We start from the raw sequence: 27,754 nt of genomic DNA on the forward strand, positions 1-27,754 counted from the left end.
TTATAAAGATTATTTATAACATATTAGGTCCTCCCCAACTCCTGTGTCTTCTCCATATTATACCCTTTAATACAGGTAATGAAACTGAGGTCTTGACATATGAAAAATGGGAGGTAGTATGATAGAGCAGTTAAAACACTCAGTGTGTAAGACAGACTGGGTTTTAAATCCTGGCTCTGCTGTCTGATTAGCTGTGTTATCCTGGGCAAGTCAAAGAACATTGTGTTCTCTCAAAGTCCTTGTCACTTGAATTGGCCAAACAACAGTGCCTACCTGATAACAAAATTAATGCTGGACCTGGGCAAACCAGGTGAGATAACCCATGCAGAGAGGCGTAGTAAACGCCCAGTGAAGGTTAGGGCACTGCCATCGTTGTCAGATTCTGTGGTTGTCGTTTGTCCTTGTTCTTATTAGGAGGGGCAGAGCTGTAATGTAAACCTTTGCCTCCTTCCACTGTATTTGATTTGCTCTCTGGATTTTCTGTTGATAACCAGTAAGCTATTTCTAACTACTGTATTTACTGCATGCTAGAAAATGACGTTTATGTTATACCTTTTGCTTCAGTGAAACCCGTGTGGAAGATGAAGAGGGTCTGTACGACTGTGTTTATGGGGAAGACGAAGGTGGCGAAGTGTACGAGGACTTGATGAAGGCAGAGGAGGCGCATCAGCCTGTAGGACTTTGACTTGCCTGTTTTTTAAGTTACTCTGAGTATCTTATTAGGAAAGTGATTATTGGAAGGACTAATTAATATAATAATTAATAAAATAATATTTATGTTTTAATTATACTAATTATAATTATAAAACAATAGCATAATTATAATTAATACAATGGTTATAATTATTTATGTAACTTCTGCTGGGATCGTTGTTTTTCTTTTTTATCTTGCTTATAACTCTATAATCATGACTTGTTATTCTGAGTATTTTATTAGGAAAGTGATTATTTGAAAGACGAATGAATACAATAATTATAATTAATATGAAATAATATTTATGTTATAAGTATATTAATTATAATTATAAAATAATAGCATAATTATAATACAATAATTATTTATGTAACTTCTGCTGGGATTTTTGTTTGTTTGTTTTTTATGTTTACTTGCTTGTAACTGTATAACCATGACGTGTTGCTGCATTTGGAGACATGTAAACATGACATTTTACAGTTCAGAACAACCATAGGAAGTCTCTGGTCTAAATCTCTCCGTTTACTAGTAAGAAAATCAAGTCTAACAAGTAAACGGCATGCCACACAGCTAAATAATTGCAGAGTGGCAATAGAACATAATTTCAGGGGATCATGAAATTACATTGTTATGAAAGGAAATCTCTTGCAAAGCAGGTAAATCTGCTTTAAGTTTGATGTGGCATAAAGTATAGGTTAAAGAATATTTCTTCCTGTTTGTTAGGGGTTGATATGAGATATTTTTGTTGTTGTCATTTGTTTCATTATAGGTCTCCTAGCATTTTTTACTATTTTATGAACTTAGTTTCAGATGTTGCCATAGTCAACAGCAGCCCACAAAGCTTTATCTGCATTAAAATATCTAAAACATTCAGAATTACCTTGAATGATTTTCTCATATATAATTTGAAATGAAAAATAAGGTCAGTTGCTTAAGCTTTTATTAACATTTTCTTTACACAAAAGACTTTCTTCATCAGCTGGGTGGTACTTTAGGTTTCTTCGGTGCTTTGATGAATTCGCTCAGCTCTCTTGGACCTCTTGCATTTAATAAAGGGCCGGCGGGTTGTCCGGTGCCCACATAGGGGACAGTAGCTTCTGTGGGATGGAAACAAGTTGGCTGGCCTGTGTTCAGTAAACGTCACGAATGTGTGCCTTAACCCACTGCACGAGCTGACGGGACGCCTGTGGCAGCAGTTTAAGAGTGTTTTAGGTGATGGAGTATCGTCCATACCCCTTTAATTATCAACTTCTTTGGGCACCAGCAAATTCTTCATTGTCTTTCCCAAGGACCGTCTTCACTGAGCTTACGGTGCTGGGCTGTTCACGTGGCCCAGGGTGAGCAGTGATGATGATTGAACGCACAGGGCCCTTCTTGTGCATTCCTCAGGGTGTTAAGCACGCTACACAGGTTATCTCATTTACAGCTCCTTGGGCTGGGTACTGTAATTCTGTTTTATAGATGAGAAAACCAAGACACAGAGAGATTAGACAAACTAATAACAGCAAAACTGGTTCTTGAACCAAATTCTATCTGATCCCCAAAACTTTGATCTTCCTACTATGTTCTACTGCCTAGAGTCTTAAACCGTAAGAGAGCCAAACACCAAGATGTTAACTCTTGAAAAAATATTTTAAGATTTTTTACTTACCAAATATCTTTTTATGATTTTTGCAGTATTTCTACAGCACTTATAAAGTATGCTGTACATTAAGAAAACTGTATAAGACCATTCATGATGTTTCCAGATTCAGTAACATTTATACTAAAATAGATGTTTCAGTTTAAAGAGAGTATACTCAAAAGTATATTTTTAATTATCTAAAACTTTTTCATTTACATTGTTCAGATTCTTTTAAAAAGCAAAGATCCTTCCCAAATGCAGTTAAATATACCTTTCAGTTATGTGTTTTATTAGAATGGAACACTTAAAAAAAATCAATCATTTTTATTTCTTTCTATCTTCTACTGGAAAGATTAATACATGAATTTGATTAAATAATGTTAATTTGAAAATTCTAATTGTAGAAATGTCCAGAAAATGACATACGGAGTTGCTGCCTAGCAGAAATCAAGCAGACAGAGGAAAAATATACAGAAACATTGGAGTCAATAGAAAAAGTAAGTCATCAGGTATCATTCTTGACGCTCCAATACTGCCTTGCTAATACATTAGGCTCAGTGTTTCTACAGTGTCTGCATATTCTGATTTTCAGCAGAACTTTGGGTTTAAAGATCTCAAAGCAGATTTACTCATCCCACAGTGATTTATTGATTTCTTAGTATGTGAATGGCACTATTCTAGGGACTGGGGGTATAGCAGTCAACACAACAAAGCTCTAGTTCTCATGACACTCTCATGGGAGGGTTTATAATTTAAGCAAACGAGTATGCCAGGTGGTGATAAATTCTCTGAAGAAAAATAAGGCAGAGGAAGCGGGTAGTGAGTGATGGGAGAGGCTGGTGTTACCTTATATAGAGTGGTAATGGAAGCCCTCTGTGGTCAGATCGTATTTAAGCAGAGAGCTTTGTGAATGGAGGGAGTAAGCCATGCGAATATCCCAGAGTGGACAATCCCTGGGAGAAAGGTCCTCACGTGGGACAGTGTTCAGTGTGATTCAGGGAACAGCAACAGCCCAGGAGGCTGAAGCAGAATGAGTGCAGGGGAGCAGTGAGATCAGAGACTTTGTGAGCCCCCAGGTCACAGGGGACATGTAGGAGCACCTGGCTAAAAGCTAGAGCGTTTTGAGTAGAAGAAGTGATGGGATCTAATGTAAGTTTTTAACAGATCATTCTGACTCTTGTCGGGCAAGGGTGGAAATTGAGAAAAATGTTAGAAGGATATCATAATAATTAAGTTGATGGAAAATGGTGGAATTGGTTGAGGTGGCAGGGAGTGGTCAGATTCTGAATAAATTTTGAAAGTAGAGCCAAGTGGATTTGATGATGGATTAGGTAAAGGATGTGTGGAAAGAGCAATCAAGAATTCTTGGTTTTCTGTTCTTGTTTTTTTGTTTTTTGTTTTTTGTTTTTTGGCCACGCCACATGGCTCGGTTTGTGAGATCTTAGTTCCCTGACTAGGGATTGAACCCTGGGCCCACAGCAGTGGAAGTGCAAGAGTCCTAACCTTTGGACTGCCCAGTGGGAATTCCTAACAATGCTAGGTTTTTAGCGTGAGTAACTGTGTAAATGGTGAAGATGGTGACTGAGATGGAGAAGGACAGGTGTAGGAATCACGAGTCTGTTGGGACTTACTAAATTTGTAATACCTATTAGCTTCCAAGGGGATGTATTGAGGAGGAAGTTAGATGTATGAGTCTGACATTCAGGGGAAAGGTTGGATGTATAGATTGGGCCAGTATCATTATGCAGTGGTGTTTAAAGCCATGGCACTAGATGAATCACCAACGGAATGGATGTTGATAGAGAAGAGGTTTGAGGTCACCTCTGGTGACTTCCACATTTGGAGGCTAGGAGAATGAGAACCAGGAGAAAGTTTTGGAAGTTTAAAAAGAGAGATGAAGGCATGGAAGAGTTGTTTAGGAGAACGGGAGGGTAAATGTACTAGGATATTGTAGCATTACAGGCTCATTTGGGTTTTGTGATTATATTTTTAATTAGCTATCAGTGTAGCTTCTGTTTAACTTCTTAGGTATAGGCACAAAATATATGGCAAGCTAGATTTAACCAGGGTTTTCATTTTTCCAGAATGAAAGAAGAGAGGGTAAGGGTACCTGTAGGGCAGTGATTCTGATGATGGCTCGTGGAATGTAAACTGGGTAAAAAGGGAAATGTGGACATGAGGGATGTGAGATGGTCAGGGGATTGGCAGACCCAGTGGGTTGGAGAAGTCCTTGGAGAAATGAGCTATAAAGGTAGGAGGGTAGAGGTCAGAGACCTGCTTGCTTCAACTTAATTCTGTGGAGCATATGCAGTTGTTGGTAATGATGGGGTCTTGGGCTATGACCACAGGAGGACCTGAGCTAGGATAGGGCACAGATTATTGGAGTTCAGGGAACCGAGAGGCCAGGCTATTGGAAGGACCATCTGCACAGATACTGATACGACCAAAAATGAAGATGGGAGTAGTAATGGACAGAGATATGGTAGGCCAGGAACTAAAATTCTCAAAGAATGAAGGGGAATGATCCATAAATTGTATATGCAAATTATTGGTCTCAGGGATCTGGAATCTTCACAGAGCATTTGAGGGATATTTTGAATTAGTCCTCAAACATATCTCCAGAAGGTTGCCATTTGTTGCCAGTTCAGCCAGTGGTGTTCTCTCTTCTTTTTTTTCTTACTTTCAGAAGGATTTATAGCCCAGATCTTTTATTTTATATTTTAAATGTATTAACTTGTATTTATGTCTTCATATCTCTGTTCAAATATAGAATCTTTACGGTAGAGAAAATAGTTTCTGCTTTTTTCTTGGTATTCATAATACTGATTAACTTCAGTAATATTTATTGCTCATTGATGAAAAAGTATTATATAGATTAGGATAAGTTGTGCTTAATTATCACCCCTCTCTTCTCTCCTGGTAGTATTTCATGGCACCATTAAAAAGATTTCTGACAGCAGCTGAATTTGATTCAGTATTCATCAACATTCCTGTAAGTAAAAACATGCTAGCTAAAATTGTGGTACACTTCTATAAAATCCTCATTTTCTTATTGGGTCCCTATTTGAACATTGTATTGTATTTTTAAAGAATTTTAACCCAATTTTCTGTCTCCTGAGTTTTTATAGTCTTATTTTCTGGAAATAACTAGTAAGTCATATTGTCAAGCAAAAGTCAGAATGTATGCTGAACGCAAAAGGATAAGGTTGATGTATTATACTTAACTGCTTGTCACAACAAGGTAGTCTCAGTTAATCCCTGGTGTTATGGTCTCTTTCTCTTGTGGGAATCCCCTTCTGCCCCACTCCCTGCTCTATTGTTCTTTCAGCCCCCCAACCCCATCTTACAGACACTGTCCTGGCTCCATCTGTCTTCTTCACTTCCCTCCATTCCTACACTTCCTTGTCCTCTGCTTTTTGGTGTTTTCTTCTTCTCGTTGCATCAACCTAAACTCCCATTTCTGAAATACACTGCTTCTTTATGATATAACAGTCTTTTATTTTTAAAATAAATTTATTTATTTATTTATTTTTGGTTGTGTTGGGGTTTTTTTGCTGCGTGGGCCTTCTCTATTTGCGTCGAGCGGGGGCTACTCTTCGTTGCGGTGTCCAGGCTTCTCATTGTGGTGGCTTCTCTTGTTGTGGAGCACGGGCTCTAGGTGCATGGGCTTCAGTACTTGTGGCACATGGGCTCAGTAGTTGTGGCTTGCAGGCTCTAGAGCGCAGGCTCAGTAGTTGTGGCACATGGGCTTAGTTGCTCCGCAACATGTGGGATCTTCCTGGACCAGGGCTCAAACGTGTGTCCCCTGATCTTCCTGGACCAGGGCTCGAACCTGTGTCCCCTGCATTGACAGGCAGGTTCTTAACCACTGCGCCACCAGGGAAGCCCGATATAACAGTCTATTTTAATGGTAAGATGTGAGGAGCTTTTCTTCACATTTACATAGCATTTCAAATTTCAGGGTACCTTATTATCTGACAGTCCTAAAAGGATATGTACCCAAAAGCATAGAGGCAAGCCAAATGCAATACCATGTAAGGTCTTGCTAGACAAGATTCAAGTTCTTAGACCTCTAGAACTGGCCTCAGTTTTTCTTTTTTTCCTTTAATATTTATTTATTTATTTATTTAATTTATTTATTTTGGCTGTGCTGGGTCTTCGTTGTGGCACACGGGACCTTTGTTGCGGCACACGGGACCTTTGTTGCGGCATGCGGACTTCTAGTTGCGGCATGTATGCGGGCTCTAGTTCCTCGACCAGGGGTCAGACCTGGGCCGCCTGCATTTGGAGTGCAGAGTCTTACCCACTAGACCACCAGGGTAGTCCCTCAGTTTTAATATGTAGCTCTTATATACAGTATATAAGCTTTTATGAACCAGCTTGCTTGTATCACCTGTAAAGTCGCTAATATTTTGATTCCTTTATATTTAGTGTTGCTTTGCACCAGTTTAGCTATGGCATGTTGTCCTTGTTCCTGATTTTGGCCAAATGAAGACATTCTTATTGATTTGTAACGTAGAAGGAAGAAAAAGATCCCAATATCAGATGAATATTTAGCATAAAACAAACCACACATTTTAGGAAGATGAGGATCTTAAACCACCTAAATACGCTCACTGTAACTTAGAACCCATTTGACAGTCCTTATTCTAATAGCTTTTCCATGCTCCTCAGAAAAGTGACAGGGCCAACATATTCATGTTTCACTTAGCACCTCCTAAGGAAGGGCATGCCCTGAATCAATGTGTGCTCCAAGGTACACGGGAAGAGATCCTGGGAGAATTGGCACCTTGATTCGGATCTCCTCATTTCCTGGCTGTGACATGCATTTTACTGTCTGACCGAAAATTACTTGCTTATCAGGAAAAATGTGAAATTCTATCTTTTGAGTTGCCCTAGTAAACTGCCTACTACAATTTATTTGCTGCTTATTTATGACATTAGTTGGCTGGTTTCAAGTAATTTAGTCTGATTATTGTTAGCTTAGCTCCAGGACACCACTAATTGACCAAAGTACAAATCTACATTTTTATGTCTCGAGGACATGAATCATTACTTTATCCTGTCAGTAAAACATTAAGCACTTGGATAGTTTTATTTAAAAATTTAAAGTGATTATAAGATGAAGCTGAACTGTACATATTTTTATACAAGGAATAAATTACCCTTTAATAACTAGAGAGAGAATTTCTTTTTCCACAGTCAGATCTGAAATTGCTATTTTCCGTGAACATGGCCTGTCTTTCTCCCCCTCTCTCCCTCCCCTCCCCTTCCCCTTCTCTCTTTTCTCTTCTTTCCCCTCCTTTTTCTCCTCTTTACTGATGGTAGCAGGTTTATATATTGAGGGTATTCAGCATATCCTTGAATGGCAAGTCTGGCAGCAATAGGGATGCTGGGCTCCGGGTGATTTTTTTGGTTCTGATTCCTAATTTGCTTTGCCACTGTTTTCTTTTCTAAGGAACTTGTAAAAGTTCATCGGAACCTAATGCAAGAGATTCATGATTCCATTGTAAATAAAAACGACCAGAACTTGTATCAAGTTTTCATTAACTACAAGGAAAGGTAACTTTTGGATTTTAAATTTTGTGGCTATTAGTTTGTAATTATCGTGAGGGTTAGTATTAAAATTGCTCATAAGTAGCTATTACTATCGTTCATTAAGATACTGTCTGGGCAGTAATTAGAACATGGGACAGTTAATTTCTGGGTAGTGGTTGACCTCTATATGTGTATCAGGGAAAAAAAAAAAAGAAAAAAAGAAGGGTTCAGACTTTTGCATTGAAAACCAGAAGGTGCAGTTTCTGTCACTCTTGAGTCCTGTAGACTTCAGGAAGTCATTTTAACTCTCTGAGCCTCCTTTTTTCCATCTGTAAATGTTAGGGGTAGATTATCTGGTACGTAGTGCTTTTTCCAACTCTAATACCTTATAATTCTGTATTTTGGAGTATTACATTCACAGCCAACGTCAGTTTCCCTTTCTGAATTTGAAAAAAATCTTCTGAACAATTCACATAAATTAGAAGTACCAAGGAATTTTGCTTAAAATAGAGCGCTCTCTTTTAAAATCAAGCACTATAGTTCCTAGTACTAAGAAGTAACTAATTAATTGCTTACATCAACATTAGATAAATATTAATGTAGTAGTTTTTTTGTTTTCCAGTAGAGGGCTAAAAGAAACAATAAATTAACCGGGCTCTTTGCAAAAATCGGTATTACCCCAGAGATACCCTTCCCGAAGCAGGCTCAGACCCCGTGCAATATAAGTTATCTCCCAGACAGCACAGCTCAGCCCTCTCATTCCCACTTTTCAGATAATGTATTTTTCTTAATTAAAACGGGGGAGGGAGTAGGAGGTTTATTAATGAGTAGAGTTGTAAGTAGTGATTACAGTGAAACAGTAGTAGAAAATAAAACTGTTCCTGAGTGAGCGTGAACAGTGTAAAAGTTGATCTCTAATAGAAACTTGAAGAGAAGTTTTTAATTTTGTTTTTGATTATTATATGCACTCAAACAATATTAACAGTCATTAAGCCAGTTTGTAAAATCTACCTGCTATAAAAACATGCATGGAATCAATCCCATTCAAATTTGGAAATTAAAAATAGTCATTTTTAATACTGTAAATATGAGTGACTTTCATTCTATAACTGTATGTGTGGTGTGTCTTAAAAAGAAACGAGAAAGCTGAGGTTCAGAGAAATTATGAGTAATCTGCCCAGGGTTACCTGGAAAGTAAGAGGAGCAGGACGAGTGAGATTTGCTTTGGTTATGCCTAATTGTGGTTTTAAATAGGTGAGTTTCCTCTTCCACTTTATTCTTGCCTTTTTGTCCTCAGATTTTTTCCTCTCTCTCTTTTCCTTTCAGGTTGGTTATTTATGGGCAGTACTGCAGTGGAGTGGAGTTGGCCATCTCTAGTTTAGACTACATTTCTAAGACAAAAGAAGATGTCAAACTGAAATTAGAGGTGCCTGTTTATTTTTTGTGTGTCTATGACAGAGTAAAATAAACTAAAACCAACATATTCTTTTCATGATCTATGCAACAGCAAATTTCTATGAATTCTAAGTGTAATTTCATAAAATATTTTAATATATAGCTCTATAAAATAATAATGTGGCAGTAATAATAACAGTAGTGAGATATAAGATTTATGGCTTTTTTACATGTCTTATCTCATTAGATCCTCATGACTTTGTGAGATACATACAATTAATTTTTTTATCTTATGGTTAAGAAAGCCAGTGTTCAGAGAGAACATGAGTAAGTTGCCCAGGGTAGTAAAAGGTACAGGATGAGTAAGATGTATGTGAGATAATATGTATGTAGATGTAAACTGTTTACTAAAAATATAAGATATTGGGACTTCCCTGGAGGTCCAGTGGTAAGACTCTGTGCTTCCAGTGTAGGGGACGTGGGTTCGATCCCTGGTCAGGGAAATAAGATCCCACATGCTGCATAACACGGCCAAAAGATATTTAGGGGAAAACGTATAAAAAGGGCATGGAATATGTATAACTGATTCACTTTGTTATAAAGCAGAAACTAACACACCATTGTAAAGCAATTATACCCCAATAAAGATGTTAAAAAATAATAATAATAAAAATAATAATAAAAAATTAAAAAAGGGCATGGATATTGCCCATAAGAAGGCAAGACAGGCACACATATGATGAGATTAAGTAGTATGTGATAAGCACTCGTAGTCAGGGCTCCATGAGTAAGACTGAGTGATCACTTCAGTATAGTTAGACTGTGGAAGATTTATCTGAAGAGGGAGCATTTGAGTTAGGTCACTGAAGAATGAGGTGAGTCTTGATAGATGAGAGTCCACGTAGGGCATTCTGGAAGAATTGGTATGTCTTGACCAGAAGGATCAGGCAAGTTTGAGAAATGGCAAGTAGGTTAGTATGAATAGAGCACATGGTAACAATGGAAAATAAGTCTGGAAACTGTGTTAGGTCATTTATTTTTTTGGTACATCTTTCCCCCCCCCACACACAAGAAGAGTCTGCACTTTCAAAAATCTTTTGAAAAACGATTATTTATATGTTATATGAATTGTCGTCTCAAATATATTATCCATATGTATGGATCTTCTTAAATTTCAAGTAGAGATGTATAGTCAACTCTTCTGTGTGTGGCTTGGTTGGCTCTCTCATATCCTCCTTGCTGCTCTTTGTTGGGTTTAGCAGTGAGGTCAGGTGATGAACAGAGAAGAAGAGGGAAATGATTTGCAAAGCAGAACCCCTTCACTGTTTAGCGTATCTGGTCTGATTTAATAAAATAATTCCCACAAAGGGGAGCTATTGGTGAGAAAATTTGCACATCAACAGACTACCAAGTAACTGTACTAATTCTATATCATGGATCCTTCTTTCTTACCTCTCACAATCCCTTGATGATGCGGATCTTATGGCTGGAGATGGTTTGAGTCACCACTAAGTGACATCCTTACAGCCTTGTTAGCCTAAAGGGCCCCTGCTCCTCTTGGGAGAGCAGAGCCTCGTAAGTCTAGAACTATAAGCCACCTTGACTCAAATTAAAACACGATGGTAAGATAAAAGTTAACAACGTACACAACGACTTCCTAATAGAGCTACCATTTAGGCAGTTTTTTTTAAAATAAAGATATATAATTCTGGTTCAAGAGAGGAGTCAGAAAGTGGTCGATCAAACCTGCATTATATTCTCAGCATTATATGCGTGTTACTCTCCCTTCTTTCAGACTCACTGTCAAAATCCTGCCCAGTGAGCATACTCTATAGTTCCTGTAGTCACTGTAAGTCTTAGGGAAAGAGAGAACCTCAGACTGAGTTTGAAAGGCTCAGGGTGAGGTGATGCTGGTTGTGTTAACCGTGGGTCTGATTTGGAAGTATTTAACCAGATACTTACTATAAGCCCTCAACAAATAGTCTTTGCTGGAACTGTCTTCTGCAAGTCCCAGCATGATGGAGGGAAAGCTGCCTTATACTAGGTTTCTCTCTGCCTCCTTCATGTCTTCTGTTTTGTGGTTATTTTTATTCTTGATGATTTTTGTCTTTTTTTCACCCCTACTGTAGAACCAAGGTAACATGGGGTGAAGGGTAATAGAGTCTCTTTACCTTGTTCTCTAAGCTGGCTCATCCCTATTACATTTTCTTTTCTTTTCACTTAGAATTGGAGTTGAGGCTAAGCACTTGACTGGATGTTTGGAAGGATCATTTCTACCCTTTATTTGCTTTCAATACTAATAAGCATTTTACACTTCAGTCTCGGCCCCCTAATTGTAGCTAATGCCAGCGCTGTTAGTTTCTTTACTTCCTGAGCTTATAACTTAGAACTTGAAATAATTTTTTCCCCAACAGTTTTACACTGACTTCCATAACATAACAAAGTAAATTTTAAATGTGTAACATTTCTGTTCTTAACACTATGTTAAGATGGCATAACATAAGAAGTGTAAGATACAACCTCAATTTCCAAGGAACTTAAAATGCAGCTGGGAAGATGAAACCCATTCATTACAATAATATTAACAGTTTGACCTCCTATTTGAGACCCATGATCCAGAACTCGCTATAATCTGTGGAAGCAAGAAATCATTTGAAATAGTTATCTGTCCAGTGAACCCCAGCAATTGACAAGATGTGAGCTAACATGTCAGGATGTGTCACCAGTTCTTGTTTGAAAGCTGTAGTCAAGCACTCATTAACTCAATATGGTCATTGGAGCTAATGGTGTTTGTTTCTATAGCTTCTGATAATATAATATATCCTTCCATGTGCTGGAAAAGCTAAGTGTGGGGAAAAGGGAAACTAAAGAGTATTTTCTTGAATACAACCTCTTCCATGAACTGGAAAATTCCTTGGTCTTGGTTATGTAATTGTCTGAGGATTTTGGACTTAGGTTGCTCACAAATAAAAATATCTTTATGACACCTTATTGTGTTTTTTGGATGATACCATGAATATTTGAGGAACAGTAAGATCAGAAAAGCAATTTGTTCAAGGTCACACAGACAAGAATTGCCAAACTTGATTTAAATTCAGGCTTTGACACTGCAAATTCAAAGTACTTTCCTCAAAGTCTTAGTTAATGTCAATAGAGTGAACCCGTCAATGCTATTTTTTGATAAACTTGTAAGAAAGGAGATTGTGAGATTAAAAAAATAAAATCTGAGGCTTTGAAAACTTTGAATCCTGTAGTGGGTTTATACTTTAGCAAATTTTGGGAGTCAATCATTCCATTTCATTCATTACAACAAATGTTTAGTCGTAAATACCAGATTCTCAAGAGGTATAAAAGACATAATATATTGGGGAAGATATTATACATATACAACAATAATTAAGAGACCCACAAGGCACAGAGAGACAGCACAATTTTGATTGGGACTATTACTAACAGCCTTGAAGTATAGTTCTTCAAGAGGATGATGAATTTTGCTGGGAACTAGTCCAAGCACATGGCAGTTGGAGAAAACCGAATGAACCAAGGCATGATGGTGGGGAGGGAACATAGTGGGTTTAATTAATGGGGCTTGTTCTTGATGCCTGGTCCACAGGCCTGCTTGGGGAGACTGGTGAAAGGTTAAGTGGTAAGTGAGGGAAAAATGCTGGAGGACCACTAGAGAAAATAATTTTCATGTGTAAAATAGTTCTACATATTTATTCTTATTTAGAGTTGAAATGCTACAAGTTTTGTTTGTTTCTTTTGGTTTTTAACTGACGATACTTCCTAGTTTTAAGAAAGAAGGATTGTTAAGGAAAATAGCAAAATATTTATTGTATAATAGCAGTTTTGCTTATGGCGTTTGCATCCTTTAATGTTTGTATTATGACTCCTTTTGCTAAAACTAAAACAGTTCAATTTAAAAACAATTTCTTTAGGAATGTTCTAAAAGAGCAAATAATGGGAAATTTACTCTTCGAGACTTGCTTGTGGTTCCTATGCAGCGTGTTTTAAAGTATCACCTTCTCCTTCAGGTATGTAATTTAAAACTGTTTGTTTATTCATGAATTCAACACAATGTTAATGAAGCATCAACTAAGCTGCAGAAACTTTATGTTTGGAGCCCTATCCCCTTACAGTTTTCAATTATGAGGATAGCTAAGTGGGAAATAACAGAACAGCTGGAAATTTTTTCTTCCTTTTAAGCAAAGATAATTCTGTATCTTTCACACAGTCACATTTTGAGTTCTTCAAACAGAACTGGCTCCAAAAAAATTAAAAAATTTAAAAACAAGGCAAAACAAATACAAATATCCCTTCAACCAAGTCTTCTGTCATTAGCAGTAATCATTTATTAGAATCTCAGTGTTGCAATACACTTGAATTTTGACAGGTTAATTGTGTTAGAATTTGTGCCTTATAACCATAAACGAAAGAGAATTGTGTCACACTCTGTGTTACTTTCCGCTATAGTAAATTATAATAAGACTGCATTTATTTTGAAGTGATTCTTGTTATAACCCCAAAGCTTATGGTTTCCACGGTTAGTCTTCTAATGAGGGTGGAGAGTCTTATAAAACCAGGAGACTCATTAGTTCTGCTCCAAAGAAATGTCTTTCTGTATTAGTCTATCAGCTTTGCTGATGCTTGTGAAATGCCATTTAAAAAGATCTACTACCTGTATGTGAAATATAATTCTGAGTTTGCTGTGCTTTATACATCTTGTATAGTAAATTTCTTGAACTGTAACTGCAAAATTATTAGTCATTTCTATTTTCTACTGAGAAATCAGAAAAATTCAAACCCTGATTATTCCTTACAAATGCGTTAAAACATTTATGAGACCTAAACTCAAAGCAACTTAATCAAATTGCATTTTATGAAAAAATAATAAGGAAGACTTAGGCAGTCAATTTCTGAGATATCATGAAACTAAAAACATGTCCAAAAGAAGATAATAATTTATCTTGTAACTTTAGTATAGTCAAATATTGATTGAAGAGTTTAAAAGTTGCAGTTTTCAAGAAATATCTATTTTCTTCATTACTCAGCCATAAAAAGAAATTGAGTTATTTGTAGTGAGGTGGATGGACCTAGAGTCTGTCATACAGAGTGAAGTAAGAAAGAGAAAAAACAAATACCGTATGCTAACACATACATATGGAATCTAAAAAAAAAAAAAAAGGTTCTGACGAACCTAGGGGCAGGACAGGAATAAGGATGCAGACGTAGAGAATGGACTTGACGACATGGCAAGGGGGAAGGGTAAGCTGGGACGAAGTGAGAGAGTGGCATGGACATATATACACTACCAAATATAAAATAGATAGCTGTAGGAAGCAGCTGCATCGCACAGGGAGATCAGCTCCCTGCTTCGTGACCACCTAAAGGGATGGGATAGGGAGGGTGGGAGGGAGACGCAAGAGGGAGGGGATATGGGGATATATGTATGCATATAGCTGATTCACTTTGTTATACAGCAGAAACTAACACAACATTGTAAAGCAATTATACTCCAATAAAGATGTTTAAAAAAAAAGATTTTAAGCAGACTTATAAAAGTATAAAATATGACCTTACCTTTTGGAAAGTCAGCGAACTTTTTCTGCTCATTTCTCTTGGGTTGTTTGATATTTTAAATTTCAAAAGTATATTTAGTTCCATGATGATTTTTTAAAATAGGAAAAGTTTTATCTGGGATACCACACTTAGATAAAAATTCTAGAAATGTTTTTCCATTTCAAAATAGTGTAGAGTAGAATTAATTTGTCTACTGTTTAGAAATGTGTTAAATAAATATGGTATGAATTTGAATATTTTCTACTTACTACTGTATTTTAGTGGGTAAATCATTTTTGAAATGCCTTATGATTTGAAATCACGGATTTATAAAATTAAAATATTTTATAGTGGGGGGTTTGAAACTTTGAGAATACTGTTATTATTTAATAGAGGAAAAGTAAAAATAGAAACAAAAGAGTATCACTCTGACAAGTTTATTATACTTAACAGATTTGATATCTGTAGGTTCTGTTTACAACTAGAAACACTACTGGTATTGAATTCAGCAAAGATTTTGTTTTTTAATTTATTTATTTTAGGCTGCATTGGGTCTTCCTTGTTGCACGCGGGCTTTCTCTAGTTGCGGCTACTCTTCATTGCAGTGTGCAGGCTTCTCATTGCAGTGGCTTCTCTTGTTGTGGAGCATGGGCTCTAGGCACTCGGGCTTCAGTAATTGTGGCACTCGGGCTCTAGAGCGCAGGCTCAGTAGTTGTGGCGCACGGGCTTAGTTGCTCCGCGGCACGTGGGATCTTCCCGGACCAAGGCTCAAACCTGTGTCCCCTGCATTGGCAGGTGGATTCTTAACCACTGCGCCACCAGGGAAGCCCCTCAGCAAAGATTTTTGAATGGATCCCATGAGCTGCATACAGTGTGAGTCTCTCAACAATGTAAAACAGCCCCCCTCACACTGATAAAGTCCACTGTTTTATTGGGGAAAATGAAATGTAATCTGCCAAGTACAATACGACGTGATAAGTATGCAGAAGGTACAGAAGTGGTACAAATAAAGACTTAGTTAATTATGGCTTGAGAAGAGGCCTCTGTCATAACAAGCTTCACAGAGGAATGTTTCTTGAGTTGGGCTTTGAAGGAAGAATGACGGTTTGACAGGTGGATCAGAGAGCAAGGGCTTTCTAGGAGAGAAAACATCATGCCTAATGGGATCAGATATTAGAACGTTATTTTGAGAATTGCAGTTAACTTAGTAGAAGTAGGGCATAGGTTGTCTGAGAGGAAGTGGAGAGAGAAGTTGGGAGAGGTTTGCAGAATTCAGATCATGAAGCATCTACGAGGTATGCGTGACAACCTGAAGCTTTTGTGAACCTCCCAGAAGTCTAAGTAACAGGATCTGGTTTACATTTAGAGATTTAACTCTGATGTCAATCGAGGGACTAGATTGTAGCAAGGAAAGACTGCAAGTCAGAAGATGAATCAGAAGCCTATTGTCACCCATTTGAAAGAGAGCAGGGACTTGAACCGAGGTAGTGCCAGTGGAGGAGGTTTCAAGGGGAAGGGTCAAAGTTAACACAAACAGAACATAGTGAGAGAGAGGGAGGAGTCAGGGGCACCTTTGAGGTTTTGGCTTAAGTGATGGAGGTGCCCTCATTCAGTAAAACATAAACAGGAACAAGAGTAGGGGTGTGGGTGAAGGTGCATGAAGTGTGGACATGCTGTATTTCAGGGGCTTGCGAGAAACCCAGGTAGAACAATTTAATAGGACATATGAGTCTGGGACTCAGGCGTGAATTCTGGGTTGAGCACATTCATTTGAGGGTGACTGTCACATTAGGTGATAGGCGATGTTATGGCAATGGTTGTGATAGAATTCACAGAGTATGTAACGTAAGGATAACAGAAGACTAAGGTGAAAATCTAGGGAATAATAACTCCTTTCTAAGGTGCAAAGAAAGAAGAAGGTATGAAAGACAAATGAATAGGCAACATTTAAGATGAACTAACAAAAATAACAACAACAAACAGAAGAGCCTGATGTCCCTGAGGCCAAAGGAGAGATGGAGTTGTCAGAATCCAAAGCCATAGAGAAGCCAAGTTTGATAACAAGTGAAAAGTATCAGTTCAGGGACTTCCCTGGTGGTCCAGTGGGTAAGACTGCACGCTTCCAATGCAGGGGGCGCGGGTTCGATCCCTGGTCGGGGAGCTAAGATTCCACGTGCCATGTGGCACAGCCAAAAAAGACAAAAGTATCAGTTCAGTTGTCAAGGAGGGGAATCTTTCTTAACATCTGGCAAGAGTGTCAGTGTGATGGTGGGGGATAGAATTCACGTTCAACGTTGAAAGGAAAACCTTTCTGACCATTGTCTCATGTCCTTTTGATATCTATTTGGTCTTCTTACAGTTTGAAATTTTTGATGAAAACAGAGCCTAGTTAAATCAGATTTATCACATTATGGTGAGAATAATGATAAAAATGGTTTATTTGTAAAATGTTTTCTTATGTGTTGGTTTTAATTTGATGGAAGTAGTACTAAAATATATCTTCCAAATAGGAGCTGGTCAAACATACCACTGATCCTATGGAGAAGGCAAATTTGAAACTGGCTCTTGATGCGATGAAGGTTAGACGAATGCAGCATTAACTTGTTTGTATTTCTAATTCTTGCCTAAAAACAATAGAATGTAAACTGTTCATATATATGTATGATACGCTAATAGATGTTATTATAAGTATTTGCATAGGTTTGTTTTTGGAGGGGAGAGCTGGATATTTTTAACTGAAATCAGTATCCTTGCATGGATTTAATTGTTGGACAAAAGCATAAAACCAAGAGGTATATTAAAATAACTTTCAGTATTTATGAAAGTATGACAATTTCCATAACTACCAGGAATGATTTAATAGAATGGTTTTGTTTCACATTCTTTTTATGGTTGCTAGTAGAAACCTATTGGCTTGTGCAAGCAGCAGTTTAGCTGATGACTTCAGAACACTGGTGTGACTTATTTTTCTCAAGTGAGGATGTCAGCCAGGTTTACCTTTTTGGATGCTGTGCACCAGTACAAGTGATCAGTCTGGGTTTCTATTTCAGGTAAATCTGAAAATCAAGCACTAGAAGTAGGTGAAGGCAGGCTTTTTGAACATATTGGGGAATCTGTAAAACCCCGATTTCCACGCTATGCCGGACTTTTTGAAAGAAATAATATTTGTCCCTAGCTTAAAACATACACAAATATTTGTGGTCAAAACAAAATGCCAATGTGACTCTGCCCAGAGCAGTGCATAATTACTTCTCTGTGTCCTTGTGCCAGTTTCAGTGTTAGCTCTGTGTTTAGCTGACTTTAGTACCCTGTCAGGAAACAGCCCATCATTATTTATTATTATAAAAAAAAATCATATCAAGTTTCCAATCTTTTTAAAGAAATCGTTTATAGATATATCCTATGAAAAGTCGGGCTTTCATTTAGAACAAAGTTAGGAACTGCTTTTGCCTGAGTTCTGTTCCTGCTGTTGCAGATAAATATAAGAGGGTAGGGAAAAAAGAAAACCCAGAAAACAGGAAAAATCTGGAGCACGTATCATAAAAATAGCTAGTTACAGTATGGAAAGATTAGCTAATGTTTCCTCAAATTTGAGAAAAGACATTTTAAAATAGGTGAAGGCACATGGAGAAACAGCCAGCATTGTTTGTGCCCTTTAGTTCATTTTCACGCTCCCTGGTTTCTCTCCTCTCCTTCACTTCCCTTTATTAACTCTTTGAAATTGACCTGGCTTCCCTGACTGAACCCTCTCAGGAACCGAGATGCTTAACTGGATGCAGACAACAGCCCTGCTAGATTCATTGTCTAACTTTTAGTTACTTTTTTCTCCCCGCTAATCCTTCATGATTGCCCTTATTCTAACCCAAGTTCAAGTGTGATTCTCTCAAGGTCAGTGTTTAGAATTTACACGCTCCCGACCTGGTTTCCTTTTTGTTGCTCTGCATGGCAGCATATTTTGTTTGTTTCTGTGTTTGATCCTTACTCTTCTCAGGGGTGTGGTAAATGACAAGGCTTCAGTCTTCCCAGCTGTACTCCAGACAGTTTTAAATTGCTTTTGAGATGCAGCTTCGATTAGGTATTCATTTTATTGTCATTGAAAAGTTATAGTGGTAACTTTTGACTATTAATGAAATTAATGATGTTTTCTTTCAAACAGTGCTCATCTCTTGTCTAATCTTATCTTGCCTTCTTTTTCTCCCCTTCTCTTTATTCTTTAGGACTTGGCACAATACGTGAATGAAGTGAAAAGAGATAATGAGACCCTTCGTGAAATTAAACAATTTCAGCTATCTATAGAAAATTTGGTATGTAATTATCATTCCATCCAGCTCCCCTAACCCACAAATTGGGGGATGTTCTAGCAGTTGTTTTTGAAAAAAAAATAGTTTACCTTCAAGTTTCTGTTGTTCTAGGTTTTTTCCGACTTCTGTTTGGCAGCATCCACGGGGATGAACGTTCAGTGGCACCTGTGATACATCATCGTCCAGGGACTTTCTGCCATTGCTTGTCCCTGTCACTTTAATCACACTGTGATGCCTCTCCCTGCAGCAGTCCCATATTTTTTTTTCTTTTCCTTCCCTCACCCCCATACGTAACCATGGTGGAGTCCCGTTAATTTATTCATTTTATGTATATTTACTGGGTGACTGCTGTGTGCCAGACGTTTTGCTTGGGGCCGGGGCTGTAACTATGAACAACATGTTCTCATGGTTGAGGAGACAGTAAAAAGAGTCTAAAAATGTTCTCTCTATTGAGATGAATGCTGTGAACAGGTTGCTGCAACAGAGGATAGTGAGGGGAGTCCTAGTTTAGATAAGGTGCTCAGAAAAAGTCCTTCTGAGACATTTGTCACCTGAACCTGAAGGATGAGAGGAAGCCAGTGGCACAAAGGTCTGCAGAGAGAAGATTCCCGGCAGAAGCCATAGCAAGTGAGATGCCCTGAAATGGGAAAGAGCCAGGGCTGTTCAAGGAGCAGCAAGACAAGAGAGGCTGGAAATTGAGAGTGAAAGGAAGAAGGGTGGGCTCTGAAGTGGGGGAGTGGGGGCAGGAGAACTACACACCACAGCCTTGGAGGGCAAGGTGCTGAGTTGGGATTTTGTAGTGATTGCAGTAGGAAGCTAGTGAACGGTTCTTACCAGAGGGTTTCACAGTCTGATTTAAGTGTCATGAAAACCCTTTCATCAGGCAGACCAGTCAGAAAATCATTGAGGTCGTTTCAAGAGAGATGATGGAGGCTTGGATAAAGCTGTGGGGAGAGAAAACAGATAAATGAATAGATTTAAGATGCTTTTCTTGGTAGAGCAATTTTATTGCTTCTTCCTGTGAAACGTCTTTGGTCTGTCTTTCTTTCCACACATACAGCTACTTCCCCTTTTCAGGACCTCATCTGCCACCTTTCCAATCACAGTAGCCTCTGGTTACCTCTTCACATAGTTGCGTTTATAGTTCTGCCTTTGATTATAATCTTGTCAAAGCCTAGAATATCTTTTTTCATTATTTCCTATCAAATTTCTTCAAGGTCCAATTTAAAAAAAATTGTTTCCCTCATCTGAAAGGATCCCTAATTCCTTCTCTTTGTAATTCCATAGCACATTGCCTGGACAGCTGTATTTTTTTTATATTGTGGTAAAATATATATAAAACATTAAATTTGCCATTTTTAAGTGTACAGTTTTGTGATGTTAGATACATTCATATTGTGCAGCTGTCACCACCATCCATCTCCAGAACTCTTTTCATCTTGCAAGACTGAAGCTCTCCACCTACTAAACACTAACTCTTCATTCCCCCTTCTTCCCAGCCCCTGGCAACCACCGTTCTACTTTCTGTCTTTATGAATTATTGGATATCAATACTTACCACATTTTTGTTTGCAAATATTTTCTACCATTCTGTGAGTTGCCTTTTCACTCTGTTAATAGTGTTATTTGTGCAAAATTCTAAATTTTGATGAAGTCCACCTTATCGATCTTTTCTTTTGTTGCCTGTGCTTTTGGTGTCCTATCTAAAAAATCATTACTGAATCCAATGTCATAAACCTTTCCCCCTATGTTTTCTTCTGAAAGTTTTGTAGTTTTAACTCTTTGATCCATTTTGAGTTAATTTTTGGAAACAGTATAAGGTAAGGGTCCAACTTCATTCTTCTGCCTGTGCATATCCAGTTTCCCCAGCACCCTTTGTTAAAAAGGCTCTCCTATCCCCCACTGAATTGGTCTTGGCACTCTTGTCAAAAATCATTTGACCATATATGTGAAGGCTTATTTCTGGATGTTCTGTTGTATTACATTGGTTTAGAAGTCTGTGTTTATGCCATTTCTACACTGTTTGGACTACCATAGTTTTGTAATAAGTTTTGAAATCAGGAAGTGTGAGATCCCAGCTCTGTTCTTTTTTATGATCGTTTTACCTATTAAGGGTCCCTTGCAATTCCATATGGGTTTTAGGATGGCGTTTTCTGTTTCTGCAAAAAATACAGATAAGAAACATTTATTTTTATACTTTCTTGTAGTACAGTTAATTCATTACATATCTTGTTTTATTAGAACGTAATTTCATAGATGTTAGTGATATTTTCAGTCAGTTCCTTTTCCTTTAGCACCTTGTAGAGTAGGTGTTCATAAATACTTAAAACTTTTTATTTTCTGTCTCTGGGGAAATGACTCATTATTTTTAATCATCCAGTCAGAAATTTTCATTCTTAAGATCTTAGCTCAGGGAAGCCATCCTTGACTCCCTAGACCAAATTAGGTCCCCCAGATACGCATGCTTCCTCTGCTCTTCCATCACGGCAACCACGTGGTTGTAATTATATTCTTCTGTGACTATTTGTTCCCCCCACTGAGCAGTATGTTTCATGAGGGCAGAGTCTATGCCATTTTGTCCTGTGCCTAGTGGCTAGCACACAGTGGATGCTCAGTAAATATTAGTTGTTGTAACTTCCTCGTGATTTGCATTTTTCCAATTAATTCTCTCTTTTGGTAGCTAACTTCTCCGTTAGAGGTGTAAGTAAAATCAATTAATGTCTTCAGTATGCCTCCTGGGATGACCAAGGACAGGCTGTTTTTAAAGTGTATCGTACAGACCTGAGCTTTTTAGAATAAGTGTGTTAAAAGGTAAAATGATAAAAGTTGTGATAAGATAGTTGTGCCTAGCAAATAGCCTCAGTAATGTTAATTTCTGTTTTTATGTGATTATGAAAAACTGAGATGCACATTTTATATTTTAGAACCAACCAGTTTTGCTTTTTGGACGACCTCAGGGAGATGGTGAAATTCGAATAACCACTCTAGACAAGCATACAAAACAAGAAAGGTGAGAAGGATCGGTACTTATTTTCAAAATAAGTTATTAGGATCAGGAGATTGCGAAAATCTTAAAAACAGTTCCTCCAGGACAAAGGAGTGAAATAAAGGAATAAAAACAAGGGGTCAGATCGATCTGTGGTTTTTTAATTTCTCATATAGATATGTTAGGTATTCCCCTCTTTGTTCTGGTATCTGTTGATTTGCCTAAGTTTGAGTTCTTAAGAAGGAATAGACAAATATAGAATGTCAGCTAGAGTAAAAAAAGTACACATTAAGATGAGAGTAGCAATAAAGCAATAATAGACAACTACTATAAAAACACAATTGTTTAATTTAATTTTATTTTTTGGTATGCATTTTAAAAGAACTAAAAACGGTACAACATGTCCTAAGGAAGTCCAAGTGAAGGCCATTTAGTGAGATTTTCTCGAGGGAAATTTGTAGGTGCAGTCCTTAAAGATTAGTTGAGCTAATTATGTGGTAAACTGATTTATTTAGTTGAAATGGCCATTTTCTGGAAACTTTGGAAACTAGAAAGTCAACCAGTAGGGGGCAGCATCAGCTCTTGCTTCCACCTTGATACCCAGGCTCTAAAGGTAGCTCCCTGGAGACACACATCCTTTTAGCCTCTCCCGGAAAAAAGGCTTTGAAAGTGATGCAAGTAATAGAGCTACGTGAATGTCTCATTATTATTGTTTTAAAAAAATGTATGCATGTTAATCACTGAGAGTTTTCGAAAAGATACAAATATTGGTATTGGATGATAGAATTATAAGGTCTGTTTTATTCCCCCAATTACATTGCTTTTAGTAAGATAAAAGAGAAATATCAACATGTAAATTTAACCATAATTTCTCTAGCTTACACTTGGGTCAGGTACCACTCAATTTGTGTTTTAGGTTGTCCATTAAGTCACAAGGAGCAACATACAGGGTAAAAGCGCAGGTTCCACAGGTCGACCCAAGAGTGAATCCTGCTGTGCATCCCAGTGTAACCCTGGGAAAATTATCTAACTTCTCTGAGCCTCAGCTTCCTCCCAAGTAAAATGAATATGATAATAATACGTACCTCGGGAGATGGTCCTGGGGATTTAAATTGAGTCATCTTTGTGGAAGGGGTGAACGCTTCTCAAGACAATCTGTCTGTCTCCTAGTAACATCAGTAGAAGTTAACTGCTATTGTTGTCATTAATATTATTCCATCAATGTTTAGCTTTTAAACTGGAAGAAAGAAAGTACTAGCTCACGAACAACACTTTAGGGCTTCATTGTTCCTGACAGTAACTCTGCATTGTGCATATTGTTCTCATTATAATTTTGCCTATTTTTTAACTGTGAAAACTGAGGCACAGCAGGGTGATTCATTTAGTAAAGGGCAGTTCCAGGACACACAGTTCATTCTTTCAATGTGCACACTACCTTTGTCTTTAACTCACTGGATAAATTAAATTTTATCTGAGAAGAATTAATACACATGCTTCCAAATCGTTTAAATAAATCTCTCTCTCTCTCTCTCAGGCATATCTTCTTATTTGATTTGGCAGTGATTGTATGTAAAAGGAAAGGTGATAACTATGAAATGAAGGAAATAATAGATCTTCAGCAGTACAAAATAGCCAACAATCCTACAACTGATAAGGAAAATAAAAAGGTAAATTCTTGGAAATGAATAACTAATTTACTCATAACTTTGACTATTCAAGGAAAGTATGCTAATACATTAATGTGAGAGGCCGCTTATCCATCCAGGTGTTTTTGTTTCTAGAGATTAATTAGAAGCAAGCCTTTGTGAGAAATAATTGGACAGTGCCACAGGTGATAATGATCCCCTCTAATGCCCTAATGATCAAGGCAGCAAAATGCACTTGGCATAGCAATTGTTCTAGATATGAAGTTGACTACAGTAGTCTTGATTGTTCACAGTTTGTCTGATGATAATGTTATGGGTGGTTTGTGGATGATTATGGTGGTGTGTTAGTGAATTTGGAAACATGATGTTATTAATCAATGATACCTATTAACCTGAGGAATATTAATTTTAACAGTGGTCTTATGGCTTCTACCTCATCCATATCCAAGGACAAAATGGGTTAGAATTTTATTGCAAAACAAAAGATTTAAAGAAAAAGTGGCTGGAACAGTTTGAAATGGCTTTGTGAGTATTTCTACTTTTAAAAGTGCTTTTTTCTACTGCATCAGTTTCTTATGAACAATGAACTACCAATAAACATACTGTAATATTTGTAGCATGTGTACAGAGGCTGTGAAAACACTTTGCTCTGAGCATGAGTGCTATGCTACGAGGCTGTCAGCTTGATAACTTTGGTCTCCTGGGAGAGATGTTTTGGTGAATTTCTTCAAGAAAAAGAAAGAGGGAGCTCTAACCTTCTGTTTGACTTTCTTCTCATGGGCATATTTTAATTCTTTAGCTTTTAGCAGCCCCCGAAAATATTAATTATTCTAATGATAAACTTTTAATGTAATTGCCATGTTTTATATATATCTTTAAATTAAGTAGAAATACTCCCAAACACATACACACACGTACATACATACATGCAAATATCTTATTTTTAATAGAAAGATTGATTTGTTCCTCCTGTTTGTTTTTAACTCATTTATTGTTTGAATTCTGGGTAAATTGCTTGACGTATTCAATGAATGCTTTCAGGGCTTGACTTCTCTCAGTGTTTTTTCCTTTTATTAAAGTGGAAACTCAACAAAGAGGTGGGAAATAAATCAGACATGTTCAAAAAGGAATGCATACAGAGACATGATTACACAAGGACGTGTCATAATAGGCGTTTCTTTTCAGTTTTGAGGTTCATGGATTAAAAAGTGTATAATGACCCTTGTTATGGAAACATATAGGTCACCCTGAAATTGAAACTGTTAGCAAAAGGTGAAATTAAGAAAGAACACTTCTGTGATTGCTTCATATGTATTCTAGCATTATTTACCTTTTGCAGACAAATTCTGTCAGAGTTTTTGTTTGCTTTCTCCTTTGCTTCGTTTTTGGAAATGCTCATGTTAATATAAAATGGAAATAGGATTAGAATATTTTATTGTAGTTCTGAGGGGAGAAAAATAGAGATTTTCCTTAGATTATTTTCTCTAGCACTTTGAGACATACGATTGTGCAGCTAAAATAGTTTTAAGCTTATAGACGATTCTGGGTTCAGCAATAACCCCTGCCATGGACTGGCTGCATAGTCTTAGCCAATTTGTTTAACCTCTCAGAGCCTCAGTTTCCTCCTCTAAAACAGGGATAATGATATTTTGAATTCCAGATATATGTGTCATGCAGAATGGTGGCCAGATAGTACAACAGCAATGATATGGTATAGAATTGTAAGAGGTGTCTGTTGTTATCACTATTATTAATATTGTTTTGTATTTAGGATCCTAATATACCTATAGGGACTTATAAATTCAGAGGACATCTTCCAGTATACTATTGTAGTTTTTAAAATTTATTGTTATTGATTATAATAATTAAAAGACCTTAGTAGTTGTATGCATCCATAAAATGGCTATTCTACAGGGACCTTTTTGGTTTGGGTCACAAGTGAGGAAGTCGGTGACCTCCGCCCACCCAGTCTCTGATGAATTGTGGGCTACATCATAAACCTAGTGTGCTGTTGTAGTGAGGTTTCAAGTGATAGGCAATATTTGGACTTGAGCAGTTGGGATTGGAGTGACAGGATGCTGGGGTTGCTGATAATATGCAAAGGCAGAGCTGATCTCACACCTTTGCTCTTGTGGGAAGGATGCCGGGCTGGTATTTTCTTACGGGTTCTGTTCATATGATCCTTACATGAGTGAAGGAATTTCTGCAGAGGAGGGAAGTTAAATTTGTTGTCCAGAGTAGGTGGGCTCCTTGGACTGTATTGATAGGCGCATCACTTAATATTCTGTTCACTTGCCATAAATCAAACAGCTAAACTCTGGATGCAAGAGACTCAACAAAATGCATGCTTATCTCTCTTTTTCATGGAAGAGAATCTGGGGTAGGTAGACAAGGGGTGGGTTGGGCTCTCTGGGGTATTGCCAGGAACCCAGGCTCAGATCTTCCTGCTCTGCCATTGTCAGCATGGCTTCTGTCCTCAAGGTTGGTCACATGTTGTCCGAGATAGCTGCTGGAGCTCTAGCTATATAATCTACATTCTAGGCAGCAGAAGGTGATCCTCATTTTTAAGGATTCTTTGCAGAAATGCTACAACTTCTGTTACATAATACTGACCAGAACTTAGTCATGTGGCCACATCTGACAAGGGAGCCAAGAAATGCCATCTTCATTCTGGGCAGGAATATGCTTGGCTACGAATCAAGGTTCTCCTATTATGGAAGAAAGGAGAAATGGGTAGCTGTATGCAGCTATCAGTCGCTGCCTTATAGGTATATACATAAGGGAAGAGTATGGGTAGCTTTAAATTGTTCCATCACAGGAAAGATGGCTGTACCACACACAGGGAAACTGGGTGGGGTTCTTCATCTTTGAGCCTTATCCAAGCACCTCAACAATGTCATTAAACATCCATTAAACTCTGTTTGTATTTTAGAGTTCCACTGACTTGCCCATGCAGATGGTGAGAGGGTGGAAGTACCCTTTTTTGAGAATTGCTCAAAGTCAAAGTTGAGGGCTTCTTGAAGCAGGGATTATGCCATGTATGGCATGTAAATTAAAATTAGGCAAAATAAAAGTCGGATTTTATTCGAGCATCAGAATATCCCATTATTTTATTTCCTCCTTTCTCTTTTGAAGCTTGTTATGCAGGAAAGTCCTGCTTCCAGCTTTGTGAGACAGGTCTTGCTTGTCTTGTGCTCAGGAAAGTAGAATAATCTAAGTCCTGAAGCTTAAGACTTTGCCTATGGCTCAAATTTTGCTATTTTATCCACTATTTAAAGTTCAAGTACTCTTAGTCTATAAGCCATAGAGAAAAAGAAGACTGAGAAATCCTGCAGCATTCATGACAATACATGATAAACAGTAAGCCTTGTGTCTCGCCACAGACCAGCTTCTTCCAGTCTCTTTGGCATTAACAGGGGCCCTGTAGGTCCCCCTAGAGCATTCTGGAGTGTCGCTTTAAGGACCTTTGAAAAGGAAAGGGTGGCATGGGTGGGAGGGGGGCAGGAAATCAAGGGAGGTGATATTTTAAGACTGACGAAATGCTTGCCAGTTCTATTTACAGAAGATGGCAATTCTGCTGTTTATAGGATGGTTGGATCATTTTTATTTTAAAAAACTTGCAAATCACCTTTAAGGAGTTTAGAATACTGCTCTTAATTTAGACTATTATAATGGACCATAGAAAAGCATGAATACCAATAAACAGTAAGTATCCGGTAAACTCAGATCTCCCCAGAGGTGACCTAAATCTCAGCCTCTGTCCTTCCCAAGCACACCCCCATCCCCACTCAGTAGCCCTATTCTCTGACCTTCGTTGGCCATAGCCACTTCCAGCATTATCTGCATTGGATCACATAAACTTGGCAAACCTCCGGAAGAAAGGCTTCACAGAGAGAAAAGCAGCAGTGACCCACTTGGATAGGGGAGGAAGAAGGATGTCTTCTTTTCTTTTTTCCCTGTGAGAAGAAGTGGTAGCAGGACTGATTGCTCTGAGGTTGTTTGAACAGTTTT

General features: G+C 37.8%; 1 protein-coding gene across 2 annotated transcripts in view; it reads left to right on the plus strand.

The window, feature by feature from the left end:
* VAV3 (vav guanine nucleotide exchange factor 3) overlaps positions 1-27,754 on the plus strand; it is a gene marked incomplete at its 5' end in the record, with an annotated part of 388,846 nt that overhangs the window by 182,834 nt on the left and 178,258 nt on the right. For both annotated transcript variants that reach the window (XM_082646938.1, XM_082646939.1), the window contains 11 exons: positions 565-673; positions 2,723-2,815; positions 5,242-5,310; positions 7,777-7,880; positions 9,183-9,282; positions 13,190-13,285; positions 17,321-17,389; positions 19,028-19,114; positions 22,036-22,121; positions 23,632-23,764; positions 24,159-24,268. In XM_082646938.1, coding sequence (XP_082503064.1) covers positions 565-673; positions 2,723-2,815; positions 5,242-5,310; positions 7,777-7,880; positions 9,183-9,282; positions 13,190-13,285; positions 17,321-17,389; positions 19,028-19,114; positions 22,036-22,121; positions 23,632-23,764; positions 24,159-24,268 — 1,056 coding nt within the window. The remainder of the gene's footprint in view (positions 1-564; positions 674-2,722; positions 2,816-5,241; positions 5,311-7,776; positions 7,881-9,182; positions 9,283-13,189; positions 13,286-17,320; positions 17,390-19,027; positions 19,115-22,035; positions 22,122-23,631; positions 23,765-24,158; positions 24,269-27,754) is intronic.

This window comes from Grampus griseus (genome assembly GCF_964374135.1).
Source record: "Grampus griseus genome assembly, chromosome: 1".
In the NCBI taxonomy this organism is placed as follows: Eukaryota; Metazoa; Chordata; class Mammalia; order Artiodactyla; family Delphinidae; genus Grampus; species Grampus griseus.